Source organism: Coregonus clupeaformis, chromosome 26 (genome assembly GCF_020615455.1).
Source record: "Coregonus clupeaformis isolate EN_2021a chromosome 26, ASM2061545v1, whole genome shotgun sequence".
Lineage (NCBI taxonomy): Eukaryota > Metazoa > Chordata > Actinopteri > Salmoniformes > Salmonidae > Coregonus > Coregonus clupeaformis.
The window spans coordinates 10,843,445-10,861,468 of NC_059217.1; the positions used below are offsets into that span (position 1 = coordinate 10,843,445).

Consider the following 18,024-nt stretch of genomic DNA (forward strand, 5'->3'; position numbering starts at 1 on the left):
CAAGTAATTATCTTTTTGTTTTCTCATAATTTGGTTGGGTCTAATTGTGTTGCTGTCCTGGGGCTATGTGGGGTCTGTTTGTGAACAGAGTCCCAGTACCTGACTGAGGGGACTCTTCTCCAGGTTAATCTCTGTAGGTGAGGGCTTTGTTATAGAAGGTTTGAGAATCACTTCCTTTTTATGTGGCTGAAATATTTTAATTGCTCTTTTCTGTATTTTGAAACTTAGTGGGAATCTTCCAAATTCTGCTCTGTATGCATTATTTTGTGTTTTACGTTGTACACAGAGGATGTTTTTGCAGAATTCTGCATGCAGTCTCAATTTGGTGTTTGTTCCATTTTGTGCACTCTTGGTTGGTGAGTGGATCCAGTGGGAGGTATCTATAGAGGGAAAAAAAAAGACAGAGCGGAAGGGAGTTTGCAAACAGGTGGAACAGTGGGAGGGCTGGGTTGAGAGGTCACCCTTTTGCTGTATCTGAAAGTGCTCTTATTAGAAAGAAATAGAGGGAGAGAGACGGATGGAGTTAGATAGAGATAGTATCACCCTGCTCAAGGATGTGCTCACTTCACTCTGTTTGCAGAGAGAGAGCGAGAGAGAGGATGTTTTTGCAGAAGTCTGTATGCAGAGTCTCGATTTGGTGTTTGTTCCATGTTGTGAACAAACCCCACCATCTTCAACATATATATCAACGAATAGGAGAGAGAGAGAGAAAGCCCCACCCTCTTCATCATATACAGTACCAGTCAAAAGTTTGGACAAACCTACTCATTCAAGGGGTTTTCTTAATTTTTACTATTTTTTACATTGTAGAATAATAGTGAAGACATCAAAACGATGAAATAACACATATGGAATCATGTATTAACCAAAAAAGTGTTAAACAAATCAACATATATTTTATATTTGAGAATCTTCAAATAGCCACCCTTTGCCTTGATGACAGCTTTTCACACTCTTGGCATTCTCTCAACCAGCTTCACCTGGAATGCTTTTCCAACAGTCTTGAAGGAGCTCCCACATATGCTGAGCACTTGTTGGCTGCTTTTTCTTCACTCTGCGGTCCGACTCATCCCAAACCATCTCAATATGGTTGAGGTCGGGGGATTGTGGAGGCCAGGTCATCTGATGCAGCACTCCATCACTCTCCTTCTTGGTAAAATAGCCCTTACACAGCCTGTAGGTGTATTGGGTCATTGTCCTGTTAAAAAAACAAATGATAGTCACACTAAGCCCAAACCAGATGGGATGGTGTATCGCTGCAGAATGCTGTGGTAGCCATGCTAGTTAAGTGTGCCTTGTATTCTATATTAAATCACAGACAGTGTCACCAGCAAAGCACCCCCACACCATAACACCTCCTCCTCAATGCTTTACGGTGGGAACTACACATGCGGAGATCATCCGTTCACCCACACCGCGTCTCACAAAGACACAGCGGTTGGAACCAAAAATCTCAAATTTGGACTCCAGACCAAAGGACACATTTCCACCGGTCGAATGTCCATTGCTCGTGTTTCTTCGCCCAAGCACGTCTCTTCTTCTTACTGGTGTCCTTTAGTAGTAGTTTCTTTGTACAAATTCAACCATGAAGGCCTGATTCACACATTCCCCTCTGAACAGTTGTTGTTGAGATGTTTCTGTGACTTGAACTCTGTGAAGCATTTATTTGGGCTGCAATTTCTGAGGCTGGTAACTCTAATGAACTTATCCTCTGCAGCAGAGGTAACTCTGGGTCTTCCATTCCTGTGGCGGTCCTCATGAGAGTCAGTTTCATCATAGCGCTTGATGGTTTTTGCGACTGCACTTGAAGAAACTTTCAAAGTTCTTGAACTTTTCCATATTGACTGACCTTCATGTCTTAAAGTTATGATGGACTATATGAGCTGTTCTTTCCATAATATGGACTTGGTCTTTTACCAAATAGGGCTATCTGTATACCCCCCCTACCTTGTCACAACACAACTGATAGGTTCAAACGCATTAAGAAGGAAAGAAATTCCACAAATTAACTTTTAAGAAGGTACTCCTGTTAATTTAAATACATTCCAGGTGACTACCTCATGAAGCTGGTTGAGAGAATGCCAAGAGTGTGCAAAGCTGACATCAAGGCAAAGGGTGGCTATTTGAAGAATCTCAAATATAAAATATATTTTGATTTTGGTTACTACATGATTCCATATGTGTTGTTTCATAGTTTTGATGTCTTCACTATTATTCTACAATGTAAAAAATAGTAAACATAAAGAAAAACCCTTGAATGAGTAGGTGTGTCCAAACTTTTGACTGGTAGTGTACATCAACAAATTGGCGAGGGCACTAGAACAGTCTGTAGCACCCAGCCTCAACATACTAGAATCTGAAGTCAAATGTCTACTGTTTGCTGATGATATCAGGTGCTTCTGTCCCCAACCAAGGAGGGCCTACAGCAGCACCTAGATCTTCTGCACAGATTCTGTCAGACTTGGGCACTGATAGTTAATCTCAGTAAGACAAACATAATGGTGTTCACTTGCCAGGATCATAAATACAAATTCCACATAGACAATGAGTATGTTTACATGCACAGTAATAATTCGATATTAAACTGATTATGGCAGTAGGCAGATTATGCAGTAGTCATGTAAACACCTTACTCTGCTTATCTTAAATCGGCCTAAGGTCAAAATCCAAGTAAGCATACGCCGATTAAAACACCTGGTTTTCTGAGCAATCTTTTTAATTATTAGGACATGTAAACACCTTAATCAGCATTCCAGCACATGTGCTAGCACCAACCGAGCGAGCTTCTCTCTTTAGCGCGAGTGAAGTGAGTTCGGAACATCTGAATGTATGCGTCTTAAAAGTAGTTTTCACATACAAACTTTATATGTCTGAACTCAGAATCAAATATGCTTCCCAAAAATAACATGGTCGCTGTGGTAGAACGTTTATTTGGATTGACGATTTTCTGCATTTGTCAGAGTGCCTTCAGTTAGCCTGATTTCAGATGTGTCCATGTAAACAGGATTATTAGGTAAATCGTTCTTCTTGCAAAGCGTGTAAACGTTTTAATTGAACTATAATATTAATCTGATTATCCACAATAATCGCATTATTGTGTTCATGTAACCATACTCACTGCATAGAGCACACAAAAAGCTATACCTACCTTGGCCTAAACATCAGCACCACAGGTAAATTCCACAAAGCTGTGAATGATCTGAGAGACAAGGCAAGAAGGGCCTTCTATGCCATCAAAAGGAACATAACATTTGACACTCCAATTAGGATCTGGCTAAAAATACTTGAGTCAGTTATAGAACCCATTGCCCTCTATGGTTGTGAGGTCTGGGGTCCACTCACCAACCACAAATTCACAAAATGGGACAAACACCAAATTGAGATTCTGCATGCAGCATTCTGTAAAAACATCTTCCATATACAACGTAAAACACCAAATAATACACGCAGAGCAGAATTAGGATGATTCCTGCTAATTATCAAAATCCCCTCAGTCAGCTGGTATGGGGACTCTGTTCACAAACACAAACAGACCCCACAGAGCCCCAGGACAGCAACACAATTAGACCCAACCCCCCCCAAAAAGATAATCACTTGTCACATTGGAAAGAATCAACAACAGAAAAACAGCGCAAACTGGAATGTTATTTGGTCCTAAACAGAGAATACTGTGACTGACACAAAATTAAGGAAAGCTTTGACTATGTACAGACTCAGTGAGCATAGCTATTGAGAGAGGCCGCCATTGGCAGTCCTGGCTCTCAAGAGAAGACAGGCGATGTGCACACTGCCCACAAAATGAGGTGGAAACTGAGCTGCACGTCCTAACCTCCTGCCAAATGTATGACCATATTAGACACATATTTCCCTCAGATTACACAGACCCACAAAGAATTTGAAAACAAATCCAATCTTGATAAACTCCCGTATCTATTGGGTGAAATACAGTGGGGGTAAAAAGTATTTAGTCAGCCACCAATTGTGCAAGTTCTCCCACTTAAAAAGATGAGAGAGGCCTGTAATTTTCATCATAGGTACACGTCAACTATGACAGACAACATGAGGAAAAACAATCCAGAAAATCACATTGTAGGATTTTTAATGAATTTATTTGCAAATTATGGTGGAAAATAAGTATTTGGTCAATAACAAAAGTTTCTCAATACTTTGTTATATACCCTTTGTTGGCAATGACACAGGTCAAACGTTTTCTGTAAGTCTTCACAAGGTTTTCACACACTGTTGCTGGTATTTTGGCCCATTCCTCCATGCAGATCTCCTCTAGAGCAGTGATGTTTTGGGGCTGTCGCTGGGCAACACGGACTTTCAACTCCCTCCAAAGATTTTCTATGGGGTTGAGATCTGGAGACTGGCTAGGCCACTCCAGGACCTTGAAATGCTTCTTTACGAAGCCACTCCTTCGTTGCCCGGGCGGTGTGTTTGGGATCATTGTCATGCTGAAAGACCCAGCCACGTTTCATCTTCAATGCCCTTGCTGATGGAAGGAAGTTTTCACTCAAAATCTCACGATACATGGCCCCATTCATTCTTTCCTTTACACGGATCAGTCGTCCTGGTCCCTTTGCAGAACAACAGCCCCAAAGCATGATGTTTCCACCCCCATGCTTCACAGTAGGTATGGTGTTCTTTGGATGCAACTCAGCATTCTTTGTCCTCCAAACACGACTGAGTTGAGTTTTTACCAAAAAGTTATATTTTGGTTTCATCTGACCATATGACATTCTCCCAATCCTCTTCTGGATCATCCAAATGCACTCTAGCAAACTTCAGACGGGCCTGGACATGTACTGGCTTAAGCAGGGGGACACGTCTGGCACTGCAGGATTTGAGTCCCTGGCGGCGTAGTGTGTTACTGATGGTAGGCTTTGTTACTTTGGTCCCAGCTCTCTGCAGGTCATTCACTAGGTCCCCCTGTGTGGTTCTGGGATTTTTGCTCACCGTTCTTGTGATAATTCTGACCCCACGGGGTGAGATCTTGCGTAGAGCCCCAGATCGAGGGAGATTATCAGTGGTCTTGTATGTCTTCCATTTCCTAATAATTGCTCCCACAGTTGATTTCTTCAAACCAAGCTGCTTACCTATTGCAGATTCAGTCTTCCCAGCCTGGTGCAGGTCTACAATTTTGTTTCTGGTGTCCTTTGACAGCTCTTTGGTCTTGGCCATAGTGGAGTTTGGAGTGTGACTGTTTGAGGTTGTGGACAGGTGTCTTTTATACTGATAACAAGTTCAAACAGGTGCCATTAATACAGGTAACGAGTGGAGGACAGAGGAGCCTCTTAAAGAAGAAGTTACAGGTCTGTGAGAGCCAGAAATCTTGCTTGTTTGTAGGTGACCAAATACTTATTTTCCACCATAATTTGCAAATAAATTCATTAAAAATCCTACAATGTGATTTTCTGGATTTTTTTCCCTCAATTTGTCTGTCATAGTTGACGTGTACCTATGATGAAAATTACAGGCCTCTCTCATCTTTTTAAGTGGGAGAACTTGCACAATTGGTGGCTGACTAAATACGTTTTCCCCCCACTGTACCAGTGTGCCACCACAGCAGCAAGATTTGTGACCTGTTGCAACAAGAAAAGGGCAACCAGTGGAGCACAAACACCATTGTAAATACAACCTATATTTATCTGTTTATTTATTTTCCCTTTCATACTTCAGCAATTTGCACATTGTTTCAACACTTTACATAGCCAATAATATAACATTTGCAATGTCTATATTATCATCCAATCTTAGTTTTATCTTTTTTTGAGTTCAATGCTTACTGTTAATTTCTGATTGATTATTTCCCTTGTTTATTTCCCTTTTAGTTTATTGCTATTTCACTTGATTTGGTAAACATATGTTTCCCATGCCAATAAAGCCTGAGAGAGAGAGAGTTTGAGTTAGTTATTTTATTCCCCTGCAGGGCTGCAGCAGTGCGTCACGGAGCCTGTTTGCAGTGTGGCATTGTCAGACTGCTGCTCTGTAGGGTCAGCTGTGTGTGCATTCATACTAATCATAACACTGTGCGTGTGAGTGGCGTGCGTGTGTAGATTTCTGCTTGTTGAAATGGCACATCAAGCCTGAAAATCAGATTTTCCCCTTGAGTAAGAGGTTCTATCCCTGGCACTGTCGATAAAGTTACATCTCAAGAAGTATCGAGTGCTAGCTTGTCAATTTGTGATGAAGGCTGAGAATACTGGAGTGCTAAAAGTGCTGCGCGCGTACACACACACTCACACACAGAGTGCTGTTTATTCTGTGTGAGTTCAGCTGAGCGCGCCATGGTGCATGAGATACAAGCCGGATGCCGGTGAAAGAATCTCCAGAATCCTGTGGATTAGCCGGGAGCTGTCTGGCCCAGCGCCTCCATCGGAAAACCGGAATCATTTTGGCTGTGAAAACAGCTCTACTATCCTCAAGGCTGCTGAGGGCTAAACTCCCAAGGCAATAAGCTCCCTTCTCCCCCTCATACTGCAGACTGTCCCTAAGACAGCCCTATTGAAAGGTTGGCATTGATACTGGCACACAGACTGGCATGGAGAGAGCATACAGATGGACGCTCAGCCAGACCTGAGCCTCTTCAGCAGCATAGCATGGTGTGCCTGCCACCTCTAATCAAATCAAAGTTTATTTCAGATTTGCAGATGTTATCGCAGGTGCAGCGAAATGCTTGTTTCTAGCTCCAACAGCGCACTAATACCTAGCAATACAAAACAATACACACATAATCCAAAAAGTAAAAAGAAAGAAATTAAGAAATGTCGGAACGAATCCAATTAACAACCCAAAAAGTACTGTAACCAAATGCAATCTATACGCATCTGCACCGGATTAATTTACACAAGATATACTAGGAATGATATGTAGAGCAGTAGATATATTAGAGTGAGCTATGTCAAGAATCCAGTATATAAATACATTTGCGGTGTGTATAAACAGTGTAACGAAAATGCAATGTATAGTAGCAGAAATATTAGAATGAGCTATGTCGAGAATACAGTATATAAATACACAGTACAAAACCCCATAGCAAAATGGATAGAATTGCAGGAAATTAGCTTCCGTAATATAAATAATATATACTGTATGAATGTGAATGGTGTGTATAGACAGTATGTGAATAGAAAATGTGTGTATAGCAGTAGTTATATAGGATGAGTCATGACTAAAATATTCTATATACAAATAAAGTGGGTAAAACAGTATGTAAACATTATTAAAGTGACCAGTGTTCTATGACTCTATGTACATAGGGCAGCGGTCTCTAAGGTGGCCTGGAGATGGAAGCTATTCATCAGCCTCTTGGTCCCAGCTTTGATGCACCTGTACGGTCTCCGCCTTCTAAATGGTAGCGGGATGAACAGAGCGGGGTGAACAGGCCGTGGCTCGGGTGGCTGGGGTCTTTGATGATCTTCTTGGCCTTCCTGTGACACCAGGTCCTATAGATGTTCTGGAGGGCATCAGTGCTGAGCCATGGGAATAATATTTACAGCTATGCTCATCAGTTTATCACTCAGCTTTCAGACTGCCAGCTAAAACCCCAAACCTCAACAACCCAACAACCTCAACCCTGAACAAAACCCTGCCCTGCTGTCTACACAGAGGGACTCTACACTTAAAATAAAGTGGAGCTGAGCTGGCAGGAGTATATACACTTTCTATTGGAAAGTATAGGGCCAAAGAAGTTAACTCTAAGGCAATGTTATCCCATCACCAATCCTTTTGTTTCCCTGGATGGAGAATAGTTCACTAAAATGTCACTCAGTCAGTCACTCACTCAGTGTAAGGTTGATTGATGAAACAATATCCGGTGTGTTTTATATTATACCCAGATAAACAACATTGTCCTCTATTATGTCTATACTCATATCATCACATTTCTCTCATTTCCAAATGAGTTTTTTGTGATTATAGTACTTCGGAAAGTATTCAGACTCCTTATTTTACTATTATTTTAAATTACTTTTTCCACATTTTGTTATGTTACAGCCTTACTCTAAAATTGATTAAATTGTCGTATTTTTTCATCAATCTACACACAATACCCCATAATGATTGAGCAAAAACAGGTTTTTAAGAAATGTTTGCTAATTTATAAAACGTACAAAAAAAATTATATCACATTTACATGAGTATTCAGACCCTTTACTCAGTACTTTGTTGAAGCACCTTTGGCAGCGATTACAGTCTCAAGTCTTCTTGGGTATGACACTACAAGCTTGGCACACCTGTATTTCCATGGGGGGCCAGTATAAAAAAAAAAAAAAAAAAATGATGTATGCACTCACTAATGATGTAAGTCGCTCTGGATAAGAGCGTCTGCTAAATGACGTAAATGTGACACTTGGCATTCAGGCCAAAGTGTTTAATCCTGGTTTCATCAGACCAAAGAATCTTGTTTCTCATGGTCTGAGAGTCTTTAGGTGCCTTTTGGCAAACTCCAAGCGAGCTGTCATGTGCCTTTTACTGAGGAGTGGCTTCCTTCTGGACACTCTACCATATAGGCCTGATTAGTGGAGTGCTGCAGAGATGTTTGTCCACAGAGGAACTCTATAGCTCTGTCATAGTGACCATCGGGTTCTTGGTCACCTTCCTGACCAAGGCCCTTCTCCCCCGATTGCTCAGTTTGGCTGGGCTCTAAGAAGAGTCTTGGTGGTTCCAAACTCCATCCATTTAAGAATGATGGAGGCCACTGTGTTCTTGGGGACCTTCAATGCTGCAGAAATTTTTTGGTACCCTTCCCCAGATGTGTGCCTCGACACAATCCTGTCTCGGAGCTCTACGGACAATTCCTTCGACCTCATGGCTTGGTTTTTGCTCTGACATGCACTGTCAACAGTGGGACCTTATATAGACAGGTGTGTACCTTTCCAAATCATGTCCAATCAATTGAATTTACCACAGGTGGACTCCAATCAAGTTATAGAAACATCTCAAGGATGATCAATGGAAACAGGATGCACCTGAGCTCAATTTCGAGTCTCGTAGCAAAGGGTCTGAATACTTATGTAAATAAGGTATTTCTGTTTTTTACCTTTGATAACTTAGCAACAATTTCTAAAAACCTGTTTTTGCTTTGTCATTATGTGGTATTGTGTGTAGAATTGTTATTTATTTAATCCATTTTAGAATGAGGCTGTAATACTTTCCGAAGGCGCTGTATGGCTAATCTATATCCATATGACTGATGTATTGCTCTGGCTTAAGGATACAGAGACCTGAAGATACAGGCATTTATACTATGCAGTGACCGTGTTTTAAAAAGAGTGGTAGGTTGTAGAAAACAATCAATAGGCTTTTTTATTGACTTGACCTTCAGGGTCATGGAGGGGGGGTTCAGGGGTCAACAAGAGAGGTATAGTACACAAAGACTGCAAAATGTCAGAGATCTTGTATGCTTTATCCACTGTCCTAGAACTATAGGCTTTAGGCTATGAGCCCCAGAAAGGCATATCAGAGGGACTGAGTTGCATTCTAAGAGTGTGGTGTATTCAGTTGGCAGTTATTCTGCTATCCCTGGGGCCAGTCCAGAAAACACAGTATACTTTGGAGGGGCTGCAGAGACAGGGAGGCACTCATTACTACAGCAATGCTTACAGTCAGTGTGACTTTGGCATCAGCAGAACAACTCTTATACATGTAACCCATTGAGAGAGAGAGAGGCCCTAGCTCCTGACTGGACAATAGCAGCACATCGCTGCTATTGTATTCTGTTGGATATTCCATCACGCACCGCTTTTTCTCTTCTCTCTCCATTTAGCTTATTCAACATTACATTTTAGTCATTTAGCAGACGCTCTTATCCAGAGTGACTTACAGTTAGTGCATACATTATTTTATTTTTTTCATACTGTCCCCCCGTGGGAATCAAACCCACAACCCTGCCGTTGCAAACGACATGCTCTACCAACTGAGCTACATCCCTGCCGGCCATTCCCTCCCCTACCCTGGACCACCACACCTAACTCTTCTATATCTCCCCTAGCTCTCTCACACCTCCCTCACGCTAAAAATTAGGGGTTCAACAAGGGTTCTTCTAAGATCCTCAAAGTTCCCTGAAGAACCTTAGGGTTCTTGGCACTGAAAAATGCCCCCAAAAGGTTCTTCCAAGAACCCCATAGGAGGTGGGGTTCATCGAGGAGCCTCTTTAGTTCTTGGGGGTTCTTGCAGGAACCTAACTGCCCAACTGAAATATTTTTATTTGCATTTGAGAGGACAGCAGGTGCAGGCACTTAACTGAAAAATGTAAAGATCTCCTCAATTTAAGGTAAGATTTATCCCTTTATGATCTAAATGTATATTGTTTTATGATGATACCATCTATATTTTTATATTTGTGCAAATGGTTGAGTTATTTGACACTTTCTCCCTTTAAAAAAAGTATTTCTAAACCAGAAAATGGACACAATTCAATGGATATGAATCAACAAAGAGATAGGAATATGTAAGAATATGTTAAAGGCTATAGCTGAATTGGGCGCAGATGACTGAACTGTCCACTTATTTGTGTGTGTCTGTGTCTGCAGGTATACTGACGAGGAGGCACACAAAGGTATGTACAATTAGTATTGGTTTGTCTCATAATGTTATGCAGATCACATGTAGCATCTACAATTCATTTGAATGAATGGTTTCTCTAAAACCTTATAGAACTCAGTCACAGCAGCCTTTACATTATGGACAAGGTATGTGTATGAAAACCGTTGTCAAAAGTGAACGGTTGTTTCATTCACATCATTCTTACCACAAAAAACAAGATATGAATACTGTCGTGTGCACATTTAGTTAATCATCTGTATAATTATATATTTTTTGCATTCACAGACTTCACCCTCCCTACACCTCTGATGAATATAACAGGAAACTTGTTCGATCACCATGCACTGCAAAATCATTCTGGCAATGGATAGCCTACAGAGGACATCAACATCAACACGCCAGAGGATATACCTATTGGACTTGCGTTTACCTCATATTTAGATTTTTATATTCTGCTTTGCCACTAAAATCATAATAAACACTGACAACTAAAATATTGTGTTATTGTTGTTATTTTTATGCTGGTTATTATTAATTATAATAATAATGAACCACAAAAGGTTATTTGTGGAACCGTTAATGGGGGTTCTTTGAAGAACCCTTTTAAAGGGTTCTTCAAAGAAATTAAAGGGGTTCCCCCACAGTTTCAATTTGAAGAACCCCTAAAGGATCCTCCAGGAACCTTTTCTTTTTAAGAGTGCTCCTCTCTCCTGGGTCCATTGCTTTCCTCCCACCCTCTCCTCTCTCCTCTCCACTGGATCAATAAAGTATAAAGTCTTCTTCTTCTCCATAGGCCCACCTGCGCTCGGTGGACGTGAAGATCCTGCAGCAGCTGCTGGCGGTGCACGAGGGGATCGAGGCATGTAAGTGGCTCCTGGAGGAGCGCGGCACCCTGGCCAGCCGCTGCAGCAGCCTGACCAGCAGCCAGTACAGCCTGGGAGAGGGCCCTGGAGGAGACACCTGGAGGGGCAGCTGGAGCAGTCTGCATGACCCCCTCAACGACAAGCTGGATAACATCTCTATAGGTAGCTACCTGGACACCCTGGCTGACGACATGGACGAGTACGGCCCCTCTAGTTCTGAGTCTGCGCTGTGTTCAACTCCACTGGGGACTGAGATGCCCACTCGGACCAGGGGAGGGACTGGTGCTGGGGTAGGGGCTGGGAGAGGTGCTGAAGCAGGGGCAGTGTCTGAGGCAGGGGTTGGGGCTGGGACAGGGAGAGGGGCAGGAGCTGGGTCAGGACCAGGCACAGGGGGCAAGGTAGTTGTTGGGCCTAGCTCTCCCCAAGTCAAGCCAGAGATCCCCAAAGAGGAGTCTCCCATTTGGACTAAGGCCAAAAAGGCAGTGAAAGGAACCACCATCACCAAGGACACCAAGGACTCCAGCCAAATGCAGCAGCCCAGTAAGAGCAATGGCGTCCTGGAGAAGGCAGTCAGGCAAGCAGGAGGACCTGCTGACTCGGCCCGGGCCTGCCTGGCTGAGAAGCTGGCGAAAAACCAGAGCCCCAAACTCAAACCCTATAAGAACGGCAAGATAGACCTGGATGGCTGCAAGATGAATGGCACGAAGCACCTGGAGTATGACGCCCATTGGCGATGGGTGCAGTCGCAGGATGATGTTACATTTCTGTGAGGTGGATGTATTACGCCACTAAAGACACTTAGCCGCTCCCATGTGATGACCAAACAGGTCAAAGGTTAAGAGAGAGGGGGCCTTGGGCTGGTGTTGTGGTTGATTGCACGTATTATGCAAACTTCTACCATTGCCATTGTGCAAGACATCAGGTGTGGATGAGTAGGAGAACACAACATCATTACATTATGTTCTATTCACTCTAAATGTGACTGCACTAACTTTCTAAAACATTGTCAGTATTATATTGGGGATAAAGTAGATATTTTTCTGAAACAAGTTTATTTTTGACATGTTTATCCTCTTACAGAAAATTAACAATTTCCAAAAAGAAAATAAATATATTTGTTACAATCACTCACATCTATAGAACCTAGTTCATGACCAAAGTTTGCCCTCACTGATCAATCCCATGTCAAAATGATTGTAAAACACCCTATCCACAAATAATAGATACCTGAATCCTTCTCATACATACTGTGCCATAGTATGCAAAGAGCATCTAGAATGTTCCCACTGTTTGCACAGGAGTGCTTTTGTGGATGTCCTAAAACTACCTAAAGTACTTAACCAGTCAATGCAATATGTACAATCGGTGAATCGCAATGCAATTAATCTGTGCACCAGGTTCTTATGTGGGTGGCTGTGTTAGAAAAATGTCTCAATATGAGTATTAATATTGTTATTTTGTGGATTACACAGTATTTTTCATTTGGAAAGCAGATGTTGTCATTGGTGTAATCCTAAACAGTTATGCCTGTATCTCCCATTCCAAGATGACTGCACTGTTTTTCTGATAATCCTGATTGTTTAAATGACTGATTTGCCCTCTTTCAGTACTCTGCTGTCTGTGTCTTAAGGAGTCCAACTGTCTCTGTTCTTTTACTCGCTGTTGAGTGGTGTGAAGTTATTACAGTAATTTGGGTGGGTGAAAATTGCATGTCATGTGCTGACTGGTTTATTGGTAAAAATCACCATGAAAAATGTGTGAAAAGCTTAATACAATCATCAGAGAAGAAAAGCAATATTCCCTCTAAGCCTTTGTATTCGGTTATAAACAACCCACTCTCACACAGAACCATCACCGCTGAAAGCGAATAATGACTCAACACTCCAAAGCAGGGGTTGCCAGGACGACTGAGAGAGCGGGTGAGTGCGAGAGAGTGCACGTGTGTATGTACATGTCTGCGTGTGTCCATGTGAGTGCACGTGTATGCATTAATGTGTGTGTGTGTGTGCACATATGTGTGTTTGCATCTGGCTTGCTGTGCACAGCTTCTCTGTTAGATTTAGATGAGAACGGAGGGGCTGTTCTTTAGTAGGCTCTCCCCATCTTTTTCATCATGGGAAAACAACACATTTCACTGCACCCATCGGGTGTATGTGACAATAACACATGTACACATTTTTATAATAATTGTCTCACCCCACAACCCGCACCCATCCCATTCTACCCTGTCGCCATTAGTCATATTTATGCTGGGAGAACAATGTACTGCATTTGATAGATAATGGATACCAGATGACATCATATAAGGCATGTGTATTGCATAAAGCATTGTGAATGTTATCAGATGTATTATGCACATCATTCAACTACATTAGTGTAGCAAATGAAATTATGAAGGGACTGTTTTCAATTGAATTAAGTTAGGATTTCCCTTATTGATGTTTTGGATTCTGGATACTCATGCCTTTACGACCGTGTTAGCTGTCTGAGTTATAATGTTCTAGGGTGTCTGTCTCTGTGTGATGTCTTTGCTTGTATGGCTCCAGTTCTGTACCACTCAGCACTCCTATCAGAGCAGCGTTTTAATGTGTTTCAGATGAGTTCTCACTTACGAGACTCAGTGACGTGCAGGCAGGGTAGGCAGTGCTTACCCTGTGATAATCTAATAAAAAAAGCTGTTATGGAAAGCCAAAATAAATAAATAATTATATACCCTCAAAATCGGAAAAAGTCCTAAAACTGCATCAAAACCTCAGGAAAGGCGGCAGGGTATTCATGCCTTTCTTTCCATCCAAGCCATTAAAATCCTTGACGTGCGCTGCCTTTCCTGATTCCATCCAGTCACTGTTAATGGACAGGTTCAGCGTTTGCCTAGTTTGAAGTAGCTTCATTCGAGACAGATCTCATATGTTGTGCATGCGTATTGCCTAAACATGTTGTGTGGGTATTGCCCTGGGGTAAGCTGTGCACATTTGGGCATGTCTATGTAACGAGTGTTACATTTCATGTTGTATAATTACAAAATGTGAAAAGTTCCCATGCCTGATTTTAGTGTACATTCCATTTGTTGTTGTAAGGGCCTTTTTAATGTCGCACACTTCCTTCTCCTTCTGTATTTCCCCTCATAAACATCCCCTGCCCCCCTTAGCTCTTCCCTGTCTACGGTATCCATGTGGAAGTGGTAGGTTACTGAAAAATTGTCCCATGAAAATCATAATCAATCCAATATGTTAAAACACTTATGAGTTTATATGTTCACTGACAGTGTATTATAATGGTCTCCCACCAATATATTGTGTTATGTATGTATTCAGTAATTTATCAACTTTTTTTTGTGAATGCTGTACATGTTAGCTAGTTACTGTCCTTTTCTCTGTACGTGTCGTCATTGGGTTAGCATGGCAATTCATGTCCCCTTTCATTGTTAATGTGTACTTTTCAGAGGAGTTGGTGTATAATGGCAGCACAGCATTTGTTTATGGAAGTATTTCCTGTCATTATCAGGTATGTCATGTGTTTTTGTTTGTTAAGATATTCTGACGATATTTTACTGACTGTGAGCTGTTCGCTAGTGCACATAATGTCACTGTATATAACGCTTGGCTGTCATTTCTATTTCATAATGTAAATTGCATTTGTATTACATTGTTATGTCATTCTTGAGATGATTGTTATATGGGCCCTGTCTACTGTACTCATGTGGAAGAGAAGAGTTGGTGTAAAAGGGCAGCACAGCATTTGTTTATGGAAGTTTTTCCTGTCATCATCAGAGAATAAAAGATTAACACCAACCCTGATCCTTTGGTCATATGTAAGCTGATCAAAACACAAAGCAGAGACAATCTACACTGGTCACATCTACAAAATGTGGCACTCACATCCTCCCCTGAACTGAACAAAGCTAGCTAGCTAACAAAAACAACATGTTACCTGACAAATGGACACTATTGCACCTCAAACTATTTTCTATGTTGAAAAAATGTAACATGCCGTTTGGAACGTCAACTATAATGAAAGTTACCACAAGACAGAGGCAGCATACAGACAACCACCATGACACCATCTCCCTCACTGCCAGCTGTCGGGCAGGAGAACAGTGAGTACCGGACTGTCCCCTTGTCTGAAACGTCATTACCAATTCATATTTTTTCCCCCTGACTTTTACACATCTTGGGCATTTACTTTTGCTTTGAGAACCTAATGGGCCTTGGGGATGTGTTTCCCACAACCATGGGCCTGTTGTGTGCATGCAGAATAAAATAATGGACATGGGGCTCTGCTGTGACTTCTACAACTCTGTCACCGAGAGGGAAGGACAGACATATGGACTTAATTTACAAGGTAGGACTAAATGCATTTTCCTTTGCAATTTGCAAGTTAGGCTACTGTTGATTCATGAGAATAGACAACATCCATTTGAGTGCATTTGATTTCTCAAGCTAGAATTTTGTTTTGATAAGACAATTTTTTAACGTTTTGAAATGCATTTTTCAGTCATTTCGATTGTTGATATGGACATTTCGTTAGAAACTTGTTTATTATATATGTGTGTGTAATAATATTTCACATAATCATATTATTATGTGTGTGTGTGTGTTTGCGCGCACCGTGCATTGGAAGAATTGTAAATCCATTGTGAAAGACTATGGAGTATGTGGTGCAAATTATTCTGATGAAATGTGCCAATATTGGTATTTTAGTGCCACATTTCAGTTGTAACTGTGGATGCTACATCGGTCTATGACTGAGCTGAGTTGAGTTGTGTGTCATTTTGTCAGATGTAATTTAAATATGCCGCCATCGGAGTCTATCGCTTCTGTATCTCGGCTACATTGGTATTTACATTTGGTGAAAATTGTTTGTCAATTTTGGTTAATATCCAATGTCACTCTGGTTGTTGGAGCTACTTGTTGTATGGTGAACTTGGGCTTCATCAAGGTTTATTTGTGAGTAAATCTGGCTTTGATAATAGCCAGTGCTTACCCAGCCACCGACCTCACCGCACATCACTGGCTACACTACACCCTTCCACCCACCCCTCCCTATTTCCATCCCCTCACTCCACCTCCTTCCCTTTTAAACTGGTGTTTTTCTTTCTTCTCCTCCAGTTTTTTTTCATCCTGCTTTCCACCACAATGACTTGCTGGAAACACACGTCCAGTGCCAACATGCAAATTTTGTGCACGTCTACTCAAGGGCCACGGTACAATAAGGACAGCAATGGGAAAACAATGACCATAACTCAGTCCTGGGGATGAGGAGGGGGAACTGTGCCAAAACAGGCCTCCAAATGTATGCTTTGCCTTACAGACCCATGACTGTATAATTTAAATCCCTATCCCCTCTTTTGTCTCTCTCTCTGTCTGGGCCTATGGTAAGAAATAGAATGCCTGTAAATAAAGTAAAAGACTGTCCATGGTTAGATGTTGGGTGTTACGTGATGTATGGTATTCCAAAGCTCATATTACGACGCCTAATTCATTACTTTAACAGATGGGTTGGCTGGTACTAAGTCATGACATGCCAACGAGTCAGTGTTTCCCTCCTAGTTTGTGGTTTCTTCTCAAATTAGCCCACCCAAATGGAGTAGACTGATTCTTAGTGTAGGAGCCCATGATCATCAAATATGTCAGACCACATACAGTGCATTCAGAAAGTATTCAGACCCCTTGACTTTTTCCACATTTTGTTACGTTACAGCCTTATTCTAAAATGGATTAAATAAAAAAAATCCTGCAATCTACACACAATACCCCATAATTACATAGCGAATGACAAAAAACAGAAATACCTTATTTACATAAGTATTCAGACCCTCGGCTAGAGACACAAAATTGAGGTCAGGTGCATCCTGTTTCCATTGATCATCCTTGAGATGTTTCTACAACTTGATTAGAGTCCACCTGTGGTAAATTCAATTGATTTGACACGATTTGGAAAGGCACACACCCGTCTATATAAGGTCCCACAGTTGACAGTGCATGTCAAAGCAAAAACCAAGCCATGAGGTCGAAGGAATTGTCCGTAGAGCTCCGAGACAGGATTGTGTCGAGGCACAGATCTGGGGAAGGGTACCAAACAAAATTCTGTAGCATTGAAGGTCCCCAAGAACACAGTGGCCTCCATCATTCTTAAATGGAAGAAGTTTGGAACCTCCAAGACTCTTCCTAGAGCTGGCCGCCCAGCCAAACTGAGCAATTGGGGGAAAAGGGCCTTGGTCAGAGAGGTGACCAAGAACCCGATGGTCACTCTGACAGAGCTCTAGAGTTCCTCTGTGAAGATGGGAGAACCTTCCAGAAGGACAACCATCTCTGCAGAACTCCACCAATCAGGCCTTTATGGTAGAGTGGCCAGACGGAAGCCACTCCTCATTAAAAGGCACATGACAGCCTGCTTGGAGTTTGCCAAAAGGCACCTAAAGGACTCTTACCATGAAAAAAATCAATTCAATCAATTTTAGAATAAGGCTGTAATGTAACAAAATGTGGAAAAAGTCAAGGGGTCTGAATACTTTCTGAAGGCACTGTATGTAGGCCTGTAAGAATCTGGAAAAAAATAGTTCTCAAGATGTAGGGGAGAGTGGGGTAAGTTGAGACGTTTTTTACATTCAGCA

General features: G+C 41.8%; 1 protein-coding gene across 1 annotated transcript in view; it reads left to right on the top strand.

Moving 5' to 3' along the window:
- LOC121540457 (leucine rich adaptor protein 1-like) overlaps positions 1-15,925 on the top strand; it is a 40,154-nt gene extending 24,229 nt beyond the window's left edge. The window contains exon 2 of the mRNA XM_041849333.2: positions 11,342-15,925. Within this exon, the coding sequence (XP_041705267.1) occupies positions 11,342-12,181 (840 nt within the window). The 3' untranslated portion in view covers positions 12,182-15,925. The remainder of the gene's footprint in view (positions 1-11,341) is intronic.
- Positions 15,926-18,024: the final 2,099 nt, after the last annotated feature.